This window comes from Ctenopharyngodon idella, chromosome 17 (assembly GCF_019924925.1).
Source record: "Ctenopharyngodon idella isolate HZGC_01 chromosome 17, HZGC01, whole genome shotgun sequence".
Taxonomy (NCBI): Eukaryota; Metazoa; Chordata; class Actinopteri; order Cypriniformes; family Xenocyprididae; genus Ctenopharyngodon; species Ctenopharyngodon idella.
The window spans coordinates 31,973,150-31,996,221 of record NC_067236.1 but is presented as its reverse complement, the minus strand read 5'-3'; the positions used below and the strand labels follow the sequence as shown (position 1 = coordinate 31,996,221).

At 36.9% G+C, this 23,072-nt stretch overlaps 1 protein-coding gene across 1 annotated transcript in view; it reads right to left on the bottom strand.

Moving 5' to 3' along the window:
- LOC127498609 (protein unc-79 homolog) overlaps positions 1–21,722 on the bottom strand; it is a 59,759-nt gene extending 38,037 nt beyond the window's left edge. Inside the window, exons 1-13 of the mRNA XM_051868147.1 lie at positions 21,419–21,722; positions 16,685–16,805; positions 13,546–13,859; positions 11,096–11,266; positions 10,851–10,946; positions 10,681–10,736; positions 10,469–10,598; positions 7,940–8,004; positions 3,161–3,249; positions 2,457–2,497; positions 1,779–1,807; positions 1,250–1,479; positions 789–960 (exon numbers count right to left, since the gene is read on the bottom strand). Of these exons, the coding sequence (XP_051724107.1) occupies positions 789–960; positions 1,250–1,479; positions 1,779–1,807; positions 2,457–2,497; positions 3,161–3,249; positions 7,940–8,004; positions 10,469–10,598; positions 10,681–10,736; positions 10,851–10,946; positions 11,096–11,266; positions 13,546–13,859; positions 16,685–16,805; positions 21,419–21,440 (1,536 nt within the window). The 5' untranslated portion in view covers positions 21,441–21,722. The remainder of the gene's footprint in view (positions 1–788; positions 961–1,249; positions 1,480–1,778; positions 1,808–2,456; positions 2,498–3,160; positions 3,250–7,939; positions 8,005–10,468; positions 10,599–10,680; positions 10,737–10,850; positions 10,947–11,095; positions 11,267–13,545; positions 13,860–16,684; positions 16,806–21,418) is intronic.
- Positions 21,723–23,072: the final 1,350 nt, after the last annotated feature.

Here is a 23,072-nt window from a genome sequence, read left to right as displayed (position 1 = left end):
CTCTAGCGACCTCTAGCGGACAAAATATTTACATATTGCACCTTTAATAATTGTAACCACAGTTATAATACATTATAATATCGGTAACACTTTACAATAAGGTTCATTAGTTAACATGAACTAATAATGAACTGCACTTATACAGCATTTAATAATCTTTGTTAATGTTAATTTCAACATTTACTAATACATTATTAAAATCTTGGTAAAGGTGCAATATGTAAAAATTTTGTCCGCTAGAGGTCGGGATTTGGGATATTGTAAGTACTCAAGTGAACAAAATATATAACACTGGCCTAGTGGTTTTTGGATATTTTACTGCAAAGATTTTACATATTGCACCTTTAATAAATTTATACAATGCATTATAAGGTGCATTACAAAGCATAATTAATGCATTAAAAATACTTTTATAATGCATTATATTTAAAGGTTTTAAGTAAAGTGTTACCACAAGTTTTTTTGCCAAAACAAAAAGTTTGAGCCTTGATGATTCAGAATCATAAATGATTATGTATGTTAAATATAAATGGACTGAGCAAAAGCAGCAGATGGACTAAATGAAAATGCAAATTCACTTTTTGTGCTTATGGAGCAGCAGAAATAAAAATTCATATAATTTGTGTTGACTGATACTCTGGAAATGTACTAATCACGCTAAATATGGTTGCGTATTATTGTCCAGCCTTAGCTGTTATAAGAGCGTAGAGAGGGTGTTCATGTTGTGATGTCTAAAGTCTTCAGAAACATGCGTGACATTGTGCTTATGTCACACATGTGCTTCTCACCAGGAACCAGATGCCGAACTGACTGAGCAACCTCTGGTCATGCTGGTCGTCCTCTTTGTTGTCAAACTCCAGGTTGTCCAGGGAATGATGGGATGAAGACAGACCCATCTGACGGCGGCGGTTCAGCTCAAACTCCCGCAGCTCAGCGTGGATTTCGGCCTCTTTCAGCAGACTGTTAACATTCATCAAATCACTGTGATTTATGCTTATTTATATATCAACAAGTATTTGAGACATTCACTGAAACAGAGTGAAAATGTGTCTTAAACTAATGTGTCTTATTCACATTCAAGCAAACATTCAAGCAAAATTTTTATCAAGAGCATTTTTACTGCAGCTTTTAGACCTGGCAATACTCCATTTCATAACAGCTTTGTTGCTGTATATCAGAAAGAAAACACTTGACTGAAAATGCTCTTTGTAACAGGAGCATGTAAAGCCCGCAGTAGGTGGCGCCGCACCTGATCACGGCCTCAACGGTGCACACCAGCTCCTCTGCGCCGCACTCGCGCGTGTTGATGGGAGGCGGCGACGTCTGGTACAGATGCGTCTCCGCCGACCCACCCACCTCACTGCTGTGGTGATTGACGTGGCAACGCTTGCAGTAGCGCACGGGCCGGTTGCCATGGCGACCACAGCAGCCTGCTGAGAAGCAGGTGACGACAGCGCGCCGGACGTGAGAGCTGCAGTTCTGTGACAGAGAGAGAGAGAGAGAGAGTTTGTTATTCAGAATTCACCTCAGCACTTCAGTGACAATGAAAGGGAGGCATTTTAATCTAATCAGCCAGGGAGACATACGCACTGCAGAGGAAAAAAGAAACCGGCGACAGCTCTTCGTTTGTACGTATATTGTTTGGAAAGGTGGGAAATGAGTTGAGATGAGATGCACTAGTGCCCTGATGAGCTGATAGTGATGACCCTCCTCCCATGACGACACGGACACACGTGACCAAACACACACACATGACGACACAACCATATTCCTCTTACCTTCTTCTGACATATAGCAGAAATCTCAGCTGTGAGGGTGAAATCATGAGGGCATCGTTAAAATACAAGACAAGAAGAAGAAGATAAGATGTGTTTACTTCGTCATCAACTAACAATCAACTCTCCTGTTACAGCATTTATTAATCACAGGCACAGCTATTTTCTACATATACGAATACATTTCAAGTATAAATTAATCATTATGAAGGAACATGAATTAATTATTTATAAATTAACAACCTATATTAATAAATGATGGAAAAATTTGTTTTTGATTGATAGTTCATGATCAAACTGGACCATATTATTGGAAAGGGTTACCCAAGATTGACACAAGAAACATGCAGAATGATGTATTTTTATGTAGGTTTGGGCTTCGGGTATATATAATACTAGAACTCTATGATATATCCTCGTTTTAGACACAACTGATCCTTCTGTCATCATTTACCTGTGTGACTTTCTTTCTTCAAAGAAAAAAGAAGATATTTTAAAGAATGTCTCTGTGTCCAAACAAGGAAATTCACCGGCATGTGAAACCGTTCGGTTCGTAACATTCTTCAAAATATCTTCTTTTATGTTCCACAGAGGAAAGAAATTCATAAAGGTTGGATATGAGTGGAGTTTATCTTGACTGTTATCTACATGAGTGTGTGCAGATATAGTTCTGTCACTGACCTTGCGGCAGAAGCACATCAACGAGCCACTCGGCATGATCGCTGTGAAAGATCACCAGAACTTCAGGAACGTTCATACAGACATTCTCACATTTCCTTCTCTATCTGAAGGTCTTATGCTAATAATCTAATATTAGCTGAAAAACAGACTGCTTCTCTTTCTCAGGCTGCTAAATAATGCAAATTGTAACAGGCGTGTTGCTATGTTCTCTTTTACTGAGTGTAATACTACTACAAACCACTAGGGGCGCTAGGATGCTCTAGTGACTGGTATATACTCAGGTGGGTAATAAAGAAAATCAGATTTGTTGAGCAGAGGAAGCATGGCTTAGGTTTTCAGCTCAATTAATTTAAGGATTATTTTCTTTTCCTAGATTTATTCTATGTATTTTCTAGTTTGGTTTTGTATTGGTTTGTAATCATTGCACATGCTTTTAAGTTCCCCAGTCCTGTCTTTCTGTAACTGTGCTATCAAAAAATAAATAAAAACTTTTTTAAAGTAAGTTTTATCAATGTGGAATACAAACTAATTAAAACAGGAACAACATTAAAACCTTGGTCTTCTGAGGGAATATACTCATGTATTACTAAATTGTGTTTTTCATGCAGAAACATTCCTAGCATTATAAGAGATACCATGACCCATTTAAGATGAGACAGATTTTTGATATTCATGAGCTGTAATGCTGAAATGATGGCGCTTACCCAGCGATCCTCTGGCTGCACTCCTCACAGATGTATAACGGCGGCGGTTTGTCACCCAATGCGACGGAGAGCGTTGGATCAATACACATCTGAAAGTCACAATCACACCATCACCAGACAATAAAGCAAAACACTCACCATTCACAATATACAGTTGTGGCCAAACGTTTTGGCAGTGACATGCATTTTGTGTTTCGTAAAGTTTGCTGCTTCAGTTGTGTTGTTGATTCACATTGTTCTGAGATTATTGTGCACAGTGATCAGATGCATTTTAAAACCAAATCTCACAGTTTTTTTGGCCCTGGCACAAAATGACCAGCTAGCATCATATCATCAACACATTTGAAAGTGTGAACAAGTACTATCATTCAGTAATCAGTAATTCTAATAGGATTATAAGAGCAGACTGATCTCTATAAAAGGAGGGAAGAAGTGCTTCCAATCATTGTGTTCTAGTGTTGGCAATGCTTCCCTCCAAAGAAAGACGTGCTTTGCATCAAAATGGCCTCACATGCAAGGAAATTGCTGCAAATAATATTGCACCTGAAAGAACCATTTACTGGATCATCAAGAACTTCAGGAAGAAAAGATCAACTGCAGTGAACAAGTTACAGGACGTCCCAGAGTGTCCAGCAAGCGCCAGGACTGTCAGCGACGGAATCATGTCACCAGTGTTGGGGAAAGTCACTTTTAAAAGTAATGCATCACAGTATTGTGTTACTCCCTAAAAAAGTAACTAATTGCATAACTTAGTTACTTTTTAATGGAAAGTAATGTGTTATGTTACTTTTGCGTTACTTTTTTCTCACCTGGATTGGGCTTGTTTGTTTGTTTTTTAAAGGATTAGTTCACTTTCAAATAAAAAATTTCCTGATAATTTATTCACCCCCATGTCATCCAAGATGTCCATGTCCTTCTTTCTTCAGTCGAAAAGAAATTAAGGTTTTTGATGAAAACATTCCAGGATTTTTCTCCATATAGTGGACTTCAATGGTCTCCAAACGGTTGAAGGTCAAAATTACAGTTTCAGTGGAGCTTCAAAGGGCTTTAAATGATACCAGACGAGGAATAAGGGTCTTATCTAGAGAAATGATTGGTCATTTTCTAAAAAAAAAAAAAAAAATCTAAAAAAATTTTTATTTTTTTTTAGGCACAAATGATCGCATCACAAGTGCTTCCACCAGAACGTGATTCCGTATTCTTCAAAAAGCTTACACTGAATGTCCCACGCCTTCCCTATTCAACTTACGGAAACAAACGCAGCACCAGTTCCATTTTTTCCGTAAGTTGAATAGGGAAGGCATAGGACATTTAGCAAAAACAGATTTATAATCAGAATATAGTCACTTAAGAAAAAAAAAATCTGATTACGTCGTGTCACCACCAGTGCAGAGCTGCTCAATAGTGTGAAGCATCTGCAGCACAGTGAGGCCAAGACGTTTGGACAGCAGCCTGGTGTCAGGAAAGACAGCAAGGAAGCCACTTCTCTACAACAAAAGCATCAAGGACAGACTGAAATTCTGTGGGAAGTATAAGGACTGGACAGCAAAGTTATTTTCTCTGATGAGACTCTTTGAGACACTTGGAAAATCAATGGGCTATATGCACGGCTACTTCCTGGTTGTTGTTAAGCCAGCTCGGGCATTTCCGGTGAACTGTTAGCTGTTTATTCTGTACTCGCTGTACATCGACACAAAAACACCAATGGTTGACTTTTTAATGTTGTATTCATATTTTAATGCAGTTATCACATTTACCTAATTTGCCAATAAACCAGTTTTATTGATTACAATAAAGACGAAGCTATTGGGACCATTTAAAAAATGCTGTCTACAATTAGACATGCACACACATTATTTTTTCCAGCACTTCAAATGTTATTTTTAATGTGATGACCACAAACATTACTTGTTCATCCTTCTGAAATGGTCCCCATTTATAAAACCGAATGTTTCAAAATGTAGGAAATTCAACATTTGATAGAAAACACTTATTTAAAGGAACACTCCACTTTTTTTGAAAATAGGCTCATTTTCCAACTCCCCTAGAGTTAAACAGTTGAGTTTTACCGTTTTTGAATCCATTCAGCTGATCTCCAGGTCTGGCGGTACCACTTTTAGCATAGCTTAGCATAGTTCATTGAATCTGATTAGACCGTTAGCATCTAGCTCAAGAATGACCAAAGATTTTCAATATTTTTCCTATTTAAAACTTGACCTTTCTGTAGTTATATTGTGTACTAAGACCGACGGAAAATGAAAAGTTGCGATTTTCTAGGCCGATATGGCTAGGAACTATACTCTCATTCTGGCATAATAATAAAGGAACTTTGCTGCCGTACCATGGCTGCAGCAGGCGCAATGATATTACGCAGCACCTGTGACCCCCTGCTTGCACAGGGAGTGTGCCTTGTAACCATGGAGACATTTGTGAGAGATGGTGCGTAATATCATTGCGCCTGCTGCAGCCATGGTACGGCAGCAAAGTTCCTTTATTATTATGCCAGAATGAGAGTATAGTTCCTAGCCATATCGGCCTAGAAAATCGCAACTTTAAATTTTCCATCGGTCTTAGTACAAGATGTAACTACAGAAGAGTTAAGTTTTAAATAGGAAAAATATCAAAACTCTTTGGTCATTTTTGAGTGAGATGCTAACGGTCTAATCAGAATCAATGATCTATGCTAAGCTATGCTAAAAGTGGTACCGCCAGACCCGGAGATCGGCTGAATGGATTCGAAAATGGTAAAACTCGACTGTTTAACTCTAGGGGAGTTGGAGAACGAGCCTATTTTCAAAAAAAGTGGAGTGTTCCTTTAAAAATAAAAAAGACAATAATTACCACTATAACCAGCAGGTGGCAGCAGAGTAGCATTTATTTGCGCATATATCAGCCATTTCCTCTAATAGTTTCAGTTTTGACTAAATATTAAACATTATAAACTAACTAGGTTTAAAAATACATTTTGTCAATGTGAAGTATGAAGTACTCACAAAATCTCATGAAAAACAGTAACTTTTCTTGTGAATGAATGACACAGTAAGCAAGCACCACGCTTTCCCTTTGTAATCACAGCAGCTGTCAGTCAGTGCAGCGCAAGCTCAATGATTTCAGCACACTTGTGAAAACACATTTTATTCAATTAATCTAACTAAGGTGCACAATAAATATTTAATTTTTTAAAAAAAAAAAAATTTCACACGAAACTGATGGTCGAATTGAATTTACCCGAGGAGGAACAATGAGGTACGTCTTTATTTTTTATGCTGTCTTACGCTTGAATAACTAAATTAATGCTATGCCTGACTATTTAAGTGACTATTCTGATTATAAACTAAGTATTACACTACTGATGCTCAACACACCAGCAAGTGACATCTCACCGGAAGTTTTCGAGCTGGCTTATATTAATGCGGAAGTTCTAAAGAACGCTCCGTGCATATAGCCCATTGTCCAGAGAAGAATAGGTGAACGCTAGCATGAGTCCTGTGTCGTGCCAACAGTGAAGCATCCTGAGACTACCCATATGTGGGGCTGCTTTTCATCCGAGGGATACGGTGCTCCCACGATTCTGCCCAAAAACACTGCCAAGAGTAGAGAATGGCATCAAAACGCCCTGCAAGAGCAAGTTCTCCCAACGATCCATTAGCAATTTGGTGATAATCTGTGAAGTTTCCAGCATGATGGAGCACCATGTCACCATGTCACAAGAGTGATAATGAAGTGGCTCAGAGATCATTACATTGAAAAGCAGATGTTCACAATCTGTGATCAGCTCGAGCACTAATAAGGCAAGAATGGATCGCCATCCGTCAGGATTTGGCCATGAAGCTGATATCCAGCGTGACAGAGAGAAGAGTCAACACTGTAAATAATGAATCTCTGCATATATTGAATGCTTTTGCCAATAAAAGCCTTTAATACTTATGAAATGCTTATCATTGTTTTCCAGTATACCATAGAAACATGTGATAAAATAATCTACAAACACTAAAGCAGCAAACTTTGTGAAACACAAAATTTATGTCACTGGCAATACTTTTGGCCATGACTGTATGTGTCTCTTATCATTAATAATGGACAATTTGTTCAAGTAGCAGTACAACAAGAGGTATGTTTATGGTATTTTGCATCTGTTTTATTTTGAGCATCTTCTGTATTTTTGGGGCAATTTTGTTGTGGTATAAATTAAGACATTGCTGAGTGAAGTGACCATAAGTATTACTGTATTATTATAACACAGTACTACAGTAATTATCTCAGAGCAAACCATCACTGTGGGTTTGTAATAATCATAATAATTCTTTTACCTCTCTAACAGCTTCAGACTGTTGATTTGTAATATCGTCTAAAGTAAACAGTCTATTGTGCAGCAGTGAAGTGTGTATCTCTGTGAAGGATCATGTTTACAGCAGTGTGGAGCGGGAACAGAGTCATCAGCTCTTGGTAATAGAGTTACAGCTCTTCTCTTCCTGCTCTGCTTCTGTGTTTGACTGTCCAGAGCAGATGTTTGCAGGGAAAAATCTATCAGTCAGTACCTGGGTGTATTTTTGTACTGTTTGCTTTTATTTTGAGAGTATTGTTTCTAGTTCATGTTGTGTCTTTGCTAACTTAAAGCCCTCATGTTTTCCCAGGCTGCATCTTAATCGTACCGATCAGAGTCTCATTCACACAATCCTTCCCTAATAAAACCCACAATCCCACAAAATCCACATTCTTGACTAGATTAAAGCACAAAACAAAACCTACAACAATCTGAGAGGTGAAGAGTTACAGTACCTTCACAGCCGGCTTATTAATGGAGTTCTGGCACTCGATGTGCTGGCAGTGAATGGGGTTCCAGGCTGTGATGGAAAGCACAAAAAAAACACACAAATAATGTGTACATTTCAGGAGAAGGTCTGTCACGAGCAGGGGCATTTCCTCCGAGGAGGCAAGGGAGGCAGTGCCTCCTCAAAAAAAAAAAAAAAAAAATAGGATGAGAAAATAATCCATATTACATATAAAACAACACAAATATTACAAATTATGACATTAAAAAGAGCGCAAGTCACTCGTATTTCTTAAGGAACACTGCCCAACACCGACACCCGCAGGTAAAGTTACAGCAGGAGTCATGCCTCCCTTTGCTCTCATATAAAACCATTAGGCCCCTGGCGTGCGGTGGGTTTTGTGGGGGGTAATTGAGAATGAATGGGGGAAAGTCACGTGAGAGGAGGCAATGTCTCCATCGCCCTATGATTGGATGTAATTGGTTATGATTGGATATGATTGGTTTGCGTGATAAATCCCGCCTCTTGTTTACGTGCACGTTCCACGCGTCAGTTTGAATGAACAAATGATGAAAAGTAAGTGATCAGATCACGTCAAAATAAAACTTGAAATGGACTGAAAACACGATGACTGCGGGGTTTTTTAGTGCAATCAGCTTGGTGAAATTAAAAATAAAATTCGTGTCTGTGACAGACGGCGTTTACGGAGCATGACTGATGATCCAAAATAGCCTAAGATGACTATTAAAAAGAAAAACATCAATACACAAATAAAATATATTGTTTAAATTGTTACAGCCTTCAGTTATTATTTTGGAATGAATGTAGAAATGCTTAAAACACTAAATTGATGAGACTGACTAGGTTTTGATAAATAGAACATTTATTACAATACATTGTTAATGTAGAATTACAAAATAGAATTGTATGTGGTTTCTTTTTTCCTTTTTTGATGTAATGTAATGTTCATTTAACAAGGAAGATGTGTCAACGTTAAGAGTAATGCACATGAATTTGCATTGATTCATAAATAAATAAATAAAAAATTTGCCTCCTCATTTCAGAACACCACTGGTCACGAGCCACTGGAGCAGTGATGTCCAGTGTGTAAATGAGACATTGTTCAGAATGGTGCTTTTCTGTGAATCTTTGAACCAGTTCACCACATCAGATTGAATCAATTGCATCTCTATTCAAAACTGCTAGTCAGAGAACGGTCTCTCGAACACATCCGAGAATTTGACTCGAAATAAGCAGAGAAATGTGATCTAGAGCTAGTGATGGCTGCTTCTGCAAACGCTTCTTTGGAACAAACTGTTCTGATTCACAAATCACACTCCAGGTTCAACAGTTCTCGGGTCAACAATACACTGAACTGAGAACTGTCTTTGTTTCTTGTCCTAAATGCAGAGAACAGATAAGCTGGATGTATCAACGAAGCGCATGAGATGTACAGTATACCGGTCAAAAGTCTGGAAACATTACGTTTTTTTAATGTTTTTGGAAGAGTCTCTTCTGCTAAACAAGGCTGCATTTATTTGATCAAAAACAGTGAAATATTATGTGAATATATTTTAAAATGTAATTTATTCCTGTGATCAAGGCAAAATTGTCACATCATTACCTCAGTTTACAGTGTCACATGATCCTTCAGAAATCATTCTAATATGATGATTTGCTGCTCAAGAAACGTTTCTGATTATTATCAATGTTGAAAACAGTTGTGCTGCTTCAGATTTTTTGTGGAAACTGATGAATAGAAAGTTCAAAAGAACAGCATTTTTAATGCATTTATTTAATGTGCCTTTGCTGAATTTAAAGTATTAATTTCTTTCTTTCTTTTTTTTTTTTTTAAATCTTACTTAACCCAAACTTTTGAATGTCAGTGTACTACGATTTCCACAAAAAAAAAAAAAACCTGCAAAACTGGAAAAAAAAATCTTTCTCAATGTTTTCAACATCGATAATAATCATAAATGTTTCTTGAGCAGCAAATCATCATATTAGAATGATTTCTGAAGGATCATGTGACACTGAAGACTGGAGTAATGATGCTGAAAATTCAGCTTTGATCACAGAAATAAATTACATTTTACTATATATTCACATAGAAAACAGCCATTTTAAATGGTAATAATATTTCACAATATTACTGTTTTTACTGTATTTTTGCTCAAATAAATGCAGCCTTGGTGAGCAGAAGAGACTTCTTTCAAAAGCATTAAAAACCATTAATGTTTCCAAACTTTTGACTGGTACTATATGTTCCTAATCTATTTGTCAAATGGTAAAACTTAAACAAGACCTAATCAATGTTAGTCAGTCACATTTCCTGAATGACACCCCAAATTCAGGTAACTGAACAACAGGAAAAAAAAAAAAAAAACAGAATAATTTACAATACAGATACGTTCCTGCGTATGGCTTTGTGTGAATTTGCTTGAGCATGTAAACCTTAACACAGAGACGCCCTCGTTTTGAACTGCTTCACTGAAAGGAGCTCAACTGGTCTGTGGGAATAAACGGAGCGTCTCACCTGTGTACTGCAGGCCTCTGTACTCACTGATGGCACCTGGAGGCTTGAGGTTGGGCCAGTAATGGAAGAGCATCTGAACTGCCGGAGGTTTGACTTGGGATGGGCCGTACGATATGACGTACAGAAGATCCTTTAAAAACACAGTGATCAATGAGTCAGTGTGAAGTGCTTTTGGAGAGATCTCCAAAAAGACATGAAGAACCAATCCATACCTTCCATACTTCCTGCTTGTATTTCATGAGACACTCCAAAAGCTGACAGTGGTACACTGAAGACAAGCAGAGAAACATTCACAACATTTAGAGCCCAGAAATCACTCTGTCCTGAAATGCTACACTGTGATAGAGACGTCTGCAAGTAGAAGTAGCTTTCTTGTATGTACCTGGATTTGAAGTGTACTGCATGGCGATCATCAGCATGGAGGAGGCAGACAGATTGACATACGCTGGAACGCCACCCTCTCTTCGAGTCGAACCCACTGCAACACAAAACGCATTTCCTCACTTCAAAGTGAACGATTTAATTGCTTGCTGCTTCTCAAATACGTCTTCCCAACCACCGGTGTGATCGCTCAAATACTGACTCTGAAGAAACATCTCTCGCATTTGTACAGTCATATATACTCACATATGGCCATGGGCAGGAAGGATGTGCTCAGGTACTCTATGATGTCTTTGTGCAGGAAAGGAGGGAAGGTGGCTAAAGTGGAGATCATGGTGTAGGGTAAAGTGCTGAGAATATCATCACTAAGGAAAGGTAGAAGGCAAGTTGTGGTGTAAAATATGGCCTGCCCCAGATCTGAAAGACAAGCAGATGAACGAATGAGCACCACGTCCTCCACAACCGCAAACAGAGATTCATGCAGCCTTACAAACACTCATCTCCGAACAGCACAATGACATTTAACGCTTTGTTTTCTTCAGAATGCATCTAAATTCTGCATAATGAAATACTAGAAGGTGCAAACACACCTTTAGTTATTCATACCGTACGAGTTGTTTTCCAGTCAAAGGTGACTGACAGATGACTGAGATAGAAGAACGCCAAGTTCAGACTTGAGCGCAGTGTTTAGGTTGTGAAATGAAAGCAATCAATGGCAGATTTTGAGTTTAGATATGATGCTAATAACTAGAGATCAAGCTAGCTGAAAGCTGTTTTTATTGACAATGTCACTAGATGCAATGTTGGGGAGTAATAGTTACATGTAACAGAGTTATGTAATTTAATTACAAAATAAATGTAACTGTAATCAGCTACAGTTACTGAGAAAAAAATGTGTAATTAAATTACAATTATTTATGAAAATGTTACCGATTACAAAGGGGGTTACATCTGAGTATTTTCTGTAAAAAGCTAGGATATGTTGAATAATATTAATTTGTTTAATGGATTTCTTTTCCAAATTGCATCGACTGCTCTAAAATATGAGACACCAATTTTTCACGGGTTTAGGACACAGAATAGGTCACATGCTTATTCAATAACTGATTATTTCCTATTTGAGTTTATGTATATGCTTAATTTTTTAAGATTTTTAGGGTTTTTTTTTTTCTTTGTTAGATGCCAGTGTTTTCTGTCATAGCTATGCAAAGATTTGATTTCAAAAACAGTATCATAGCTAATATTTCTTAACATGATTTTAAATCTGTATTTAACCTCAGAACGATCTCAAAGTAAAAAGAGTTGCTAAAGTCGGATTTTGTGGTGGCTGTGCTTTAAAATTAAATTATTATAATCTTAAATCAAGTGATGAAGGATTTTGAAAGTAATCAGTGTTGAGTACTACAGTAGGTTTAAATGTTTCAACAGTTTCAAACAGTTGAAAACATTCGTTAGAAATTTAAAAAAGTAATCAAATGTAATCAGTTACATTACTTTAATAAAGTAATTGAAATAGTTACTCTACTTATTACATTTTAAATAGGGTAATTTGTAATCTGTAACCTATTACATTTCCAAAGTAACCTTCCCAACACTGACTAGATGGAACGATTTCTGCTGATAATCTACAAAATGGTCAAATATTAGCTGATTAATCAGCCAGAGTGATATTTTCGGGGGTTTTTTTTAATTTTTTTTTAATTTTTTTTATTATTTTCGTTTTCTGAGAAACACACCGAGGAACTTAATCCAAAAATAATCATTCTGTCATCATTTACTCACCCTCGCCCTCTTCTGTGGACAAACCATGACTTTAACTGTGAAACATTTTTTCAGAATATCTTCTTTTGTTTAAGAAAGAACGATATGATGGTGAGTAAATAATGTCAGAATGATGATTTTTGGGCAAAAACGGCCTTTAACTCTTTCCCCACTATCATATTTTTTAAAAGTTTTCAAAAAGTGCCAGCATTTTTTATCATTTTCACAAAACTTTCATAACATTTTGTTGTATGCATAACAAACAACAAAAAGCTGAGAAAATCAAGACTTCGTCCGGATCATATTCAGAATGATGATGAAAACACAGATGGAGCAGATCGAGTCCATCAACACCCCCAAAGCTTCACAGTCATTTCCTCTTCCTGGGTCGATATTTCATTCGGTAACGTTAGGCAGTTTTGATTTAAATGCTCTCTGATGATCGCGTTATTTTTGCTGCTTCTATCGCTTGTTTCTGCTTCTTCCTTGCCTGTGTTTTGATCCGGAGATTCTGTACTCTTTCAGAAGATGCGTAAGAGCACCCCCTAGCGTATAACAGTGAAAACACGGAAAATTCCTTCAATGCCGTGGAAAGACTTCATTTTAATGTTTGTTGATTGTGATATTTTACATGTGCATCAGCAATGCTTCTATTGCATGTTTTTGCTTCCACTTCGCCTGTGTTTTGATCCGGAGATTCAGTTAAAACAGTGAAACGTGGTTTGACGGAAAATTCCGTCAATGGTGGGGAAAGAGTTAACAGCAGGCACCGATTCTTAAAACGCTGAGCGAATTTGTTTGGCTCGAAAGCAACGTCCATTTAGTAATCCTTATTACGATGATCTCAAGTTATAATGGAAATCATTTTCTTACTTGTTTGATACTTTCAGAGACTGAGGACGCATCTGAGGAAAGGAAGCAGAGCTCGGACTCACCGTGCTGACCGTGCTGCAGCAGGGGCACCAGGTCAAGCAAGGTGACGAGGGTGGCATAGAGCCCCTGATAGTCCAGTGAGGGGTAATCTGAGAGCTGAACCTCCCGACTCTGCTGGGGGGCGCCAGCCCGGTCGGCCGGGGCGTCCCGCAGAACGCTGTAAAGGAGGGATCGAGTAACTGTAGGGTTGATGGAACTGACTTGTGGTCTTAGAGATGGGGTGAGTGGGAATGGCACAGGAAAAAGACACATGGTCATGGGCACGGCCAAATTGGAAGCTTCCTGGCTCTCCTTTCTGCCTGTACGGGACAGGATGCTGCTCCGAGGGAGGGGTGGGGGAGGGAGGGGAACAGGGGAAAAAAAGAGACAACAAAGACACAAAGAAACAGCACATTACATTGAAATGGCTCTACAGAGACAGCGTAAGTAGAAAAGAACCAAAGCCAGATATTCCCCACATAGGATGCAGTGTCTCCACAGACTTTTGGTAGTGCATTGGATGTGCCAGAATCACCTTTGCACTTGAAATTTGGTTTTGGTTCAGATCGAAACTCAAGCAGCCACGAAACGGGCGCTTGCCAAACATGCAACGACCACTGCATCTCATGCGTATCTGGTGACAAGGAGCAAAAATATAAAAAATGGCATGTTTTCAGTGGCAGCCCCGTACTTCGCCTTTGACGCGCACGCAACGCGCCCTCCGAGCGGCCAATCCCCGGAGGACGAGCGGCGCGGGTCGGTCAGGAGGCCAAAGAGCCGTAGGGGAAATACTGAGCAATGGAGGGGCTGTCAGAGATGAGAGCAATCTCGAAATAATTAGTTTTGAGGACGATACAGAGATGACACTTCAGAAACATGCTTCAGCCAGTAATAAACATGTATGTGAGGTTAGACTAAAAGCTCCCTGGTCACAACACATGTTTATTGCACCGTCAAAAAGAATGTCTGTATGTAAATACATTATGATACTGCCTCAGTATCATTTCAGGGAAGAGAAATAATGGTTCGACAGGCATATGGATATCAATTCTAACAGAAATGTAACTAGTCTACAGCTGGGGAAAACTGTAATGGAAAAGGAATACACTGGTTTCGAAAGCAATGTCTCATGTTTGTGGAGGGATGTGGGGGGTGTTTGTGTCTGCTGTCCCCTGTCAACTTCTACCTCAGCAAAAATTTGGTCTGTGATGGTCTTGGAGGGAGAGGAGAGCGTAGTTTGATGTACGTTACATAAAACAGGATGGTGTAGTATTTCTCACACTGTGTCTTATCAAAGCTAAAGGCCCTGTCTGGCTGGGAATGAGAGGTGGTTCAACTGCAGAATGCTACATGAACAGAGTTCTTGACATTTCAAACCCACTGAAAACTACTGAAATAAATCCCTGCATACTCATAGACAGTATTTCATATACAATCATTATCAACTCTTAATGACAAAAAGATCCTTTAACACACAAACACTGATAAAAAACACAAAACAAATACTGTACACACAACTACATATTGTTCTCAGATGCTAAACTTGGTTTCTCTGCATTATCGAGCACGTCTTTAAGTCTTCGTTAACTCTTTCCCCGCCATTGGCGGAATTTTCCATCAATCCATTTTTTCACTGTTATACAGTAGGGGGCGCTATTACGCATTATTCTTAACAGAACTTCTGGATCAAAACACAGGTGAAAAAGAAACAAAAACAAGCTATAAAAGATTGTTTATGCACGTTGTTTGACAAAAACGCAATTTGCATTTTGATAAAAAGAAAGCATGAAGTTAGAATAAAATGTGTTTTTGTTGTTAAAAAGCAGAGGTTCTGTTCTTTCTTTTGATATATTGCATGTTCAGATATTCATACAACAAAATATTCTGGGGGCCATGAAAGTTTTGTGAAAATGATCAAAAATACTGGCAACTTTCAAAAACAAAATGCTGGCGGGGAAAGAGTTAAACTGTTTCCATTTATGTGTGAACAATAAACATGAAGAAGTGCTCCTACACACAAGCCTAAATAACTCGTGAGACGAACTGTATTTCAATTCTAGCCAATATTCCATAGTTGAAATCTTTGACATTTAAAAGACAAAAATTAAGGACAAACAAAACAACACTCGAGTCAAGACTTTCTTGTTTGAATTGGCAAATCGGTTGTTGTCTTTTTGAACAGTTTATCTACAATGTGTCCTTTGCATTACATTTGACATGATGTTCCTGCATACTGAATTATAATACAGAGCTCCAATGTCTCGGTGGTGGTTGAAATACTGACACTAGTTCTGCCTATCATTATAATGTTAAAGGGTTAGTTCACCCAAAAATGAAATTTCTGTCATTAAGTACTCACAGTCATGTCATTCCACATCCGTAAGACCTTTGTTCATCTTCAGAACACAAATTAAGATATTGTTGATGAAATCCAAGAGGTTTTTTTTATCCCTCATAGAAAGCAACGTAATTATTACCATCAATCAAGGTCCAGAAAAGTAGTAAAAACATTGTTAAAAAAGTCCACGTGACTACAGTGGTTCAACCTTAATGTTATAAATGACGAGAATATTTTTGTGCACAAAAATAACAACTTTATTCAACAAATTCGTCTCTCCCCTGTCATTCTCCAGAATGCCGACTCATTATTGGCCGACGCTGTTCATGTGATCATCACGACGCATCTGTGTGATGTTGACGCAGGAGCCGGCCAATAATGACTCGGCGTTCTACAGAACCTGCGAACCTGGAGGCGCTGAACGTAAACAGCATATGAGAATGACAGGGGAGAGACAAATTTGTTGAATAAAGTTGTTATTTTTGTTTTGTTTTTGCACACAAAAAGTATTCTTGTCACTTTATAATATTAAGGTTGAACCGCTGTAATCACGTCGACTATTTTAACGATGTCTTTACTACTTTCCTGGACCTTGAATGTGGTTATTACGTTGCTTTCTATGAGGGATAAAAAAATTAAAAAAAAACACTTGGATTTCATCAAAAATATCTTTATTTGTGTTCTGAAAATGAACAAAGGTCTTACGGATGTGGAATGACATGACTGTGAGTACTTAATGACAGAAATTTCATTTTTGGGTGAACTAACCCTTTAAAACGAATGCAGTGTTTGTGTTTGCCCTATCTCCAGTGTAGTGCACTTACCTGAGCAGCGTTTGGGAAAAGTATTTCAGAGTGTTTGCAATGTCTGTTCCCGATGGCACTGGGTAAATATTGTGAAGCACACGGTTGTGATACTCTTGCAAGTATCGAATCTTAGAGCCAACTAAACAAATAAAGAGCAAAGTGACACATAATTAACATTCAGTAGTATTCAACAATCCACTGGTTTTGATTGAACAGTAAATCAGTAAATGTTCATCCTTCTGAAACAGCAGCACATTCAAGTCTGTATTTTCACAGCTGAAACATTTTCTAACTTGCTGCCATTTCAAGTTGTTTTTTTTCCACATCAGACAGTTTGGGGGTGTCAGATGACAAATGACCACAGTGAACAGAGATCAACACACTTCTGTGTTACTCATATTCTAATGCTGGGGAAAGATGTTTTTTTCATCATGTTGTTTTCTGTCTTACCAAGAAAAAATAAAATATCATCCGACAGTTTAGAAGAAGAGAGAAGTGATGCAGCTCAGCAGTTGACTTTGTCAATTTGCAATCAAGGAGAATGATGGAGGTTTTTTTTGCAATGATGGCTGTAAATAGTCTCACATGAACGACCAAACAAATAAGTGTCAGAAAATCTGCACAATGATGTTTCTCTATATTTGAATTAGGTACATATTCTTTATTCACCTTTTGACACTTGAACATGAAATTTCACTCACTGTCCATAAATATGGATGATTACCTTTATTTAAATGATCTTATATGAGAACAAACAGTCATTCCTGTAAAGACAGATCTTATGATACACATACAGTACAATGGCATTCTAGAGAATTCTGTGCTTTCATATTTATGGCAACAGTTGAATGAATAAATTAACCAATTTATTGAAAATAATTGCTCAAAAAGAATGGTTTCCATTAAAATCGGTGCAAATGTCTGCGTAACTTTTCCATGATGAGAGTGAACAGGGATTTGGCCTTAAACTATCCTAAAAGGGTCATAACTCTAGTTCATATTGACTCTCAATCTTCATTACAAGTTTTCTGAAGTCATGTAAGGAACAGACCCACACGTATGTTAGCTAAGTTAACTTTATTTAAGATTTATCCTGAAAAGAGTGGAGATGAGATTCATCTTCTGTGTGAGCTCTAAAAAAACTGTCAAACGACACAATGGCATTGTGCTTTCTGTAGGTAATTATGAAAGAAAATAATATATATGGACTACTGCAAAGGAATGCAAAAGGCTTTTTATGTATTTTTTTCCTTATTACATTTTTCATTAGTGTTTTGGTGAGTTCAAAAAGTAGTACATATCTCATAAATATATAATAACTTGTTACATTATGCAATTAGATTTTTATATGATGCACATGTGACATTTTAAGAAAATTATTAAAAATCATTTATTGCAGTTAAAGGGTTATTTCACCCAAAAATGAAAATAATGTAATTAATTACTCACCCTCATGTCGTTCCACACCTGTAAGACCTTTGTTTATCTTTGGAACACAAATTAAGATGTTTTTGATGAAATCCGAAGGCTCAGTGAGGCCTACATTCACAGCAATGACATTTCCATCTGAAGATCCATAAAGCTACTAAAAACATATTTAAAACAGTTCATGTGAGTTCAGCAGTTCTACCTTAATATTATAAAGCGACGAAAATATTTTTGTGCGACAAAAAAAAAACAATTCAACAATATAGTGATGGGCCGATTTCAAAACACTGCTTCAGAGCTTTACGAATCGAATCAGCGACTCACCAAAGTCACGTGATTTCAGCAGTTTAGCCGTTCGATAGGAGATCCGAGTCACTGATTCGATTCGTAAAGCTCCGAAGCAGTGTTTTGAAATTGGCCCATCACTATATTGTTGAAAAGTCGTTATTTTGTTTTTTTGGTGCACAAAAAGTATTTTCGTCGCTTTGTAATATTAAGGTAGAACTACTGGACTAGCATGAACTGTTTTAAATATGTTTTTAGTACTTTTATGGATCTTGAGAGAGGAAATGTCATTGCTGTGAATGCAGGCCTCACTGAGCCATCGGATTTAATCAAAAATATCTTAATTTGCGTTCTGAAGATTAACGAAGGTTGTGGAACGACATGAGCGTGAGTAATTAATGACAGAATTTTCATTTTTAGGTGAACTAACCCTTTAAGCTAACTTAGATTATCAAAATTATAAAATTAACTATGCTTTATTTTTAAATTATTTATGAGTTACTATAATGAGTCATAACAGAATAGACTGTTTTCACAGATTGTGATGACGCGTTTCAGTGTACATCAATATTGTAAATCCTGCAACGTTTTTATATTTTCATTTTTAAAAAATGTATGTACATTTATAACACACTATACTTAGTATTATATTACTGTTGTATCAAAATACAAAAAACTAGTTAACGCTGCTGTGAGTGTTTTTAATACAGCTGCTATGAAGTGACATCTTTCTCTCTTCTGACTGCCTCTCTATTTTTTTCCTCTTTTTGCAAGTTATAAATACACTATTGTTGAGTTTTTCTTTTGCTATTTGTGCAAATGGAAACAAAACATTGAAGTCTCTCATTCACCGCTATAAAAGTTTACCCAACTATGACGACTTCCGCTTCTGAGAAACATGGAAATCTGAAAAGGGTCTATTATTTTATGTAAAAACGTTACCTAATATGCTCACAATTTTGTTACATTTTGAGAAAACAATTACCTTATTACAGTCAACTTTTATATTTATTTAGTTTTTACATAATGAGTTACTGCAGGATGGTTTTATCCCATGACAGATTTTACAGCAGTGAAGAACAAACACAAAGTCCTGTATTTACTCTTCATGTTTGCTAAGATTATAGACTAAATGCTTATATAATACAAGATATAGGGGGAGAACCGGGACGAAAGTAACGCGGGACGAAAGTAACAAAGCGATTTTTTCAGAGCTCGGACTACATTTGCGTTCCAAGTTAAGACACGTTCAGCACGCAACCCTTGACGGAGCTGCCAAACATCATGTGATTTCATCATTGTTTCCCGCGGTTAGGTCCGGAAAGCAGTTTTCGAATACGGTAAATAAACTGCTGAAGCAGTCATTTTTTTTCTAATTACAAGTTTCATGTGTCACAATAATGATCAATCTACAGGTTATTTAGTGCTGTAACATCCTGAAGTTTGCCTTCTCAGAACTTTTCAGTATGAAAGTAAATCGGATTTAAATGTCAGGAGTTCCTGTTGGGATGAAAGTAACACTTGTTTCTTTTGTCCCTCTGCTAATGTGGTGGCTTTCTCTGCGGTGCAGCATTTATTAAAACATGTTTATGTCATATTATACTAGCAGAATATGCCAAGAGTGAGGGTCAGAAAGACAGACAGAGGTCTGATTCAGCCAGATGTTCATGAGAGGGCGTTTCTGGACATATCTGTTGCTGATTTCTGTATGTCACCATTTATTCACTCAATCTGTTTACATTTACCACAGTCACATTTAGTTTTTAGCCATACCTTAGCTTTTCCACACCCACCTATGAATTTGCAGTGTTTCTATTTATATGTTTTTATGTACATTTTGAATTTATGCATAAAAACAGCTGGATTGGAAACATGACTGTTACACTATGTTGAGAATTTATATTAAGTTAATTTAATTTAATTTTCATATTGTTCAAACTGTTGAAAAAATGTTTTATAAAATAAATTGACATTGCAACTAAACAATTCAAATTTGTACTGTCGGGTTACTTTTGAAACATTTGATGAAACTGAAATTCTCAATTTAAAATGAAAATGTAATTTAATATTTTTTTTTCAAAGATAAAGGACAAAATATGTTACATATTAACAAGGTCATAGTCAGGTATATTTAATAAAAACAAGACTAACACAAAAAATCTAGCTTGTGTTGTTGTTACTTTTGACCCACCTGTGTGTTACTTTCGTCCCAACTGACGGGGTTGAAAGTAACAATGTGCAATTTATGTTCAAAGTGAAATTATACTGAAGCCGTTCTACATTTGTACAAAATACCACCTGGTATTGATAGACCACAGCAAAAATATATCGCTGTCTAAAACATTATCTTTCAAAATTACATTTTTGTGAAAAATGGTACTTTCGTCCCTGCTCTCCCCCTAGTCTTATCTTTGACACTTAATTAGATCAGTGTCAGTTTGAGCACATATTATCCAACATAAAGTCGAAATCCAGGATCATGAGCACATCAAATCACAGAAAGAGTTCAGCTCAGTTTTCAGGTTCACTTGTGTTTTGAATGACCAGCAGTGTTTTATAATGGACAGACTATTGGTCAACAAAACAGACGGAGGAAAGCAAATGGCGCCCCCTACAAACAGCTCCTCACCACTGGTCATCTTCACCATCATCATCATCATCATCATCACATTAACATTAACTGTTTTATCTTCAATATGATCAGATGATCAAACAAACGCAGGTGATCTGCTTTTAAAATCAACTCGAGCTTCTGTTTTAGTGCTGCAGTGACAATCTGATTATTCGACCTCGGAAAAAAAAGACATATTCTGTCTTCTGCAACACATAACCTGTCATCTTTCCGAAGCTCTCGTGTTTTACACCTCCGTATTTCACTGTATGTAAAAGCCATATGTGGGTCAATTTCCCCTCGCGCACATTCAGACTGTTGCCTTGACAACGCCGCTCCCATTGAGCGCACAGACACCCTTATTAAAACATTACATTATATGCCATTACAGCTATATATGACATGACAGCAAGCTCCATGATACTTACATTGCTCTGCCTTCGTAGACATGTTAGAAAGTGTCCAGGATTCATAGAGCAGATATGAGAATGTCTCGCGCAGCGGTTTGACCCTCAGATGAGAATGAAAATGAAGCCGTTCAGGTGAAACCAATGAAGCTCAGGAGCGACGAGCCCAAACATCTGCCTATAAAACGCCTTCTCAATGAGCGACGAGATGAAACATCTGCATATGAAACAGCTGCTCGGTGTCCCGCTTCACTGACGCGATAATAACATGACTTCAGGTTTAAAATCTAAACAGGCTTTTCTGCAAAACTCTCCTTTACACAGAATGGACTCTTCCGCGTCGAAGCGATGAACGCATCTTCCTCGCGCAGATGAATCAATATTGACTTTAGAGTCAAATTAATCGTCTCTATGTTTAATATTTTTGCAACAGCTGGTTTAAAAAGATACGCATAGCCTATTGTAAAAATATATAGCTATAGGCCTAATTTTAATTTTGACACCTTATATTGCAGTTAAGCAAATGATCAGCTTATTTTTGATATCCTTTTCCAATCAGTTAATCTTAAACAGCCTAATGTGTGAAGAAAAAAGAAAAAAATCTTTCTCAGTGATTTCACATTGCTTTTCCCTCCCTGTTCTTGACACTTTTCAGTGTTTTTTCTAGTGTTTTTGTCTCTTTGGGATCATAATTCTCTTCCTCATTTGGATAAAAGAGTCTGCTAAATGAATAAATGTAAAAATAAACATCCTCTTTTTGACTTTTAATCATTGCTTCATCACTAAACATGACTTTTAATAAGAATAATGAAGTGTTTTATTTTCTCAGGTCATGTCAACCTCCTTCATCCCTCATGAAACATTAGCCTAATGTCAGCAAAGATCAGTATTTCATTGTACTGTATCAGTGGGGAATATAAGCCCTAACTTCACTGACATCTTGTTTCTCATTGGAAAGAGAAAGAAGCCAATAAGAGGAAATGAAGGAAAGAAAATAAGTGAAAAATAATTTTACAAGGTGAATTAATGCAGTAGCACAATGACTGGCGTTATGCTTTGACTGTATATTCTGGTTTCTCGAGGTTTTTTCTCCATTATCCAACATAAAATATAATTTAATAGATAATTCCTCCATCCAACTGGTAATTAAACAAAACCTTACAGATTCATAAGCCTATAATCATTATAAATTCATAACCCCAAAATTTTTTATCCACATACATACAGTGATATATACTAATGTGGCCTAACTAAGTACTGTGTTACTATCGGGTTGTAATTGTATGGATCAGGTGTCCATATAATATATCGATGGTCTAGCTCAGAGTTTCATGGGCAGATGAAGAGCTAATTATTAAATCATTAAAAAAAATGTAAAATGAAAATATATAATTGTATATATTTTATATATATCAAAATAATAAAACAATAAAAATCACACTTAAAAAGATTAAATATTTTATTTGTTTACCTGCATGTCACGTGACCATTAACCAACATCAGAGAACCATGAACATGCAAATGTTTTGTTAAATTATTGAAATATCAATATATATCATTATTTCAGAGGGTAGACCTACCTTTTTGTATTATATATTGTGAATAAAAAGAGGTAGAATTTTTCCTAGTAACACTAGGAATCACCTGTTCTTCTGACAAAAACTATTTTGTGCTT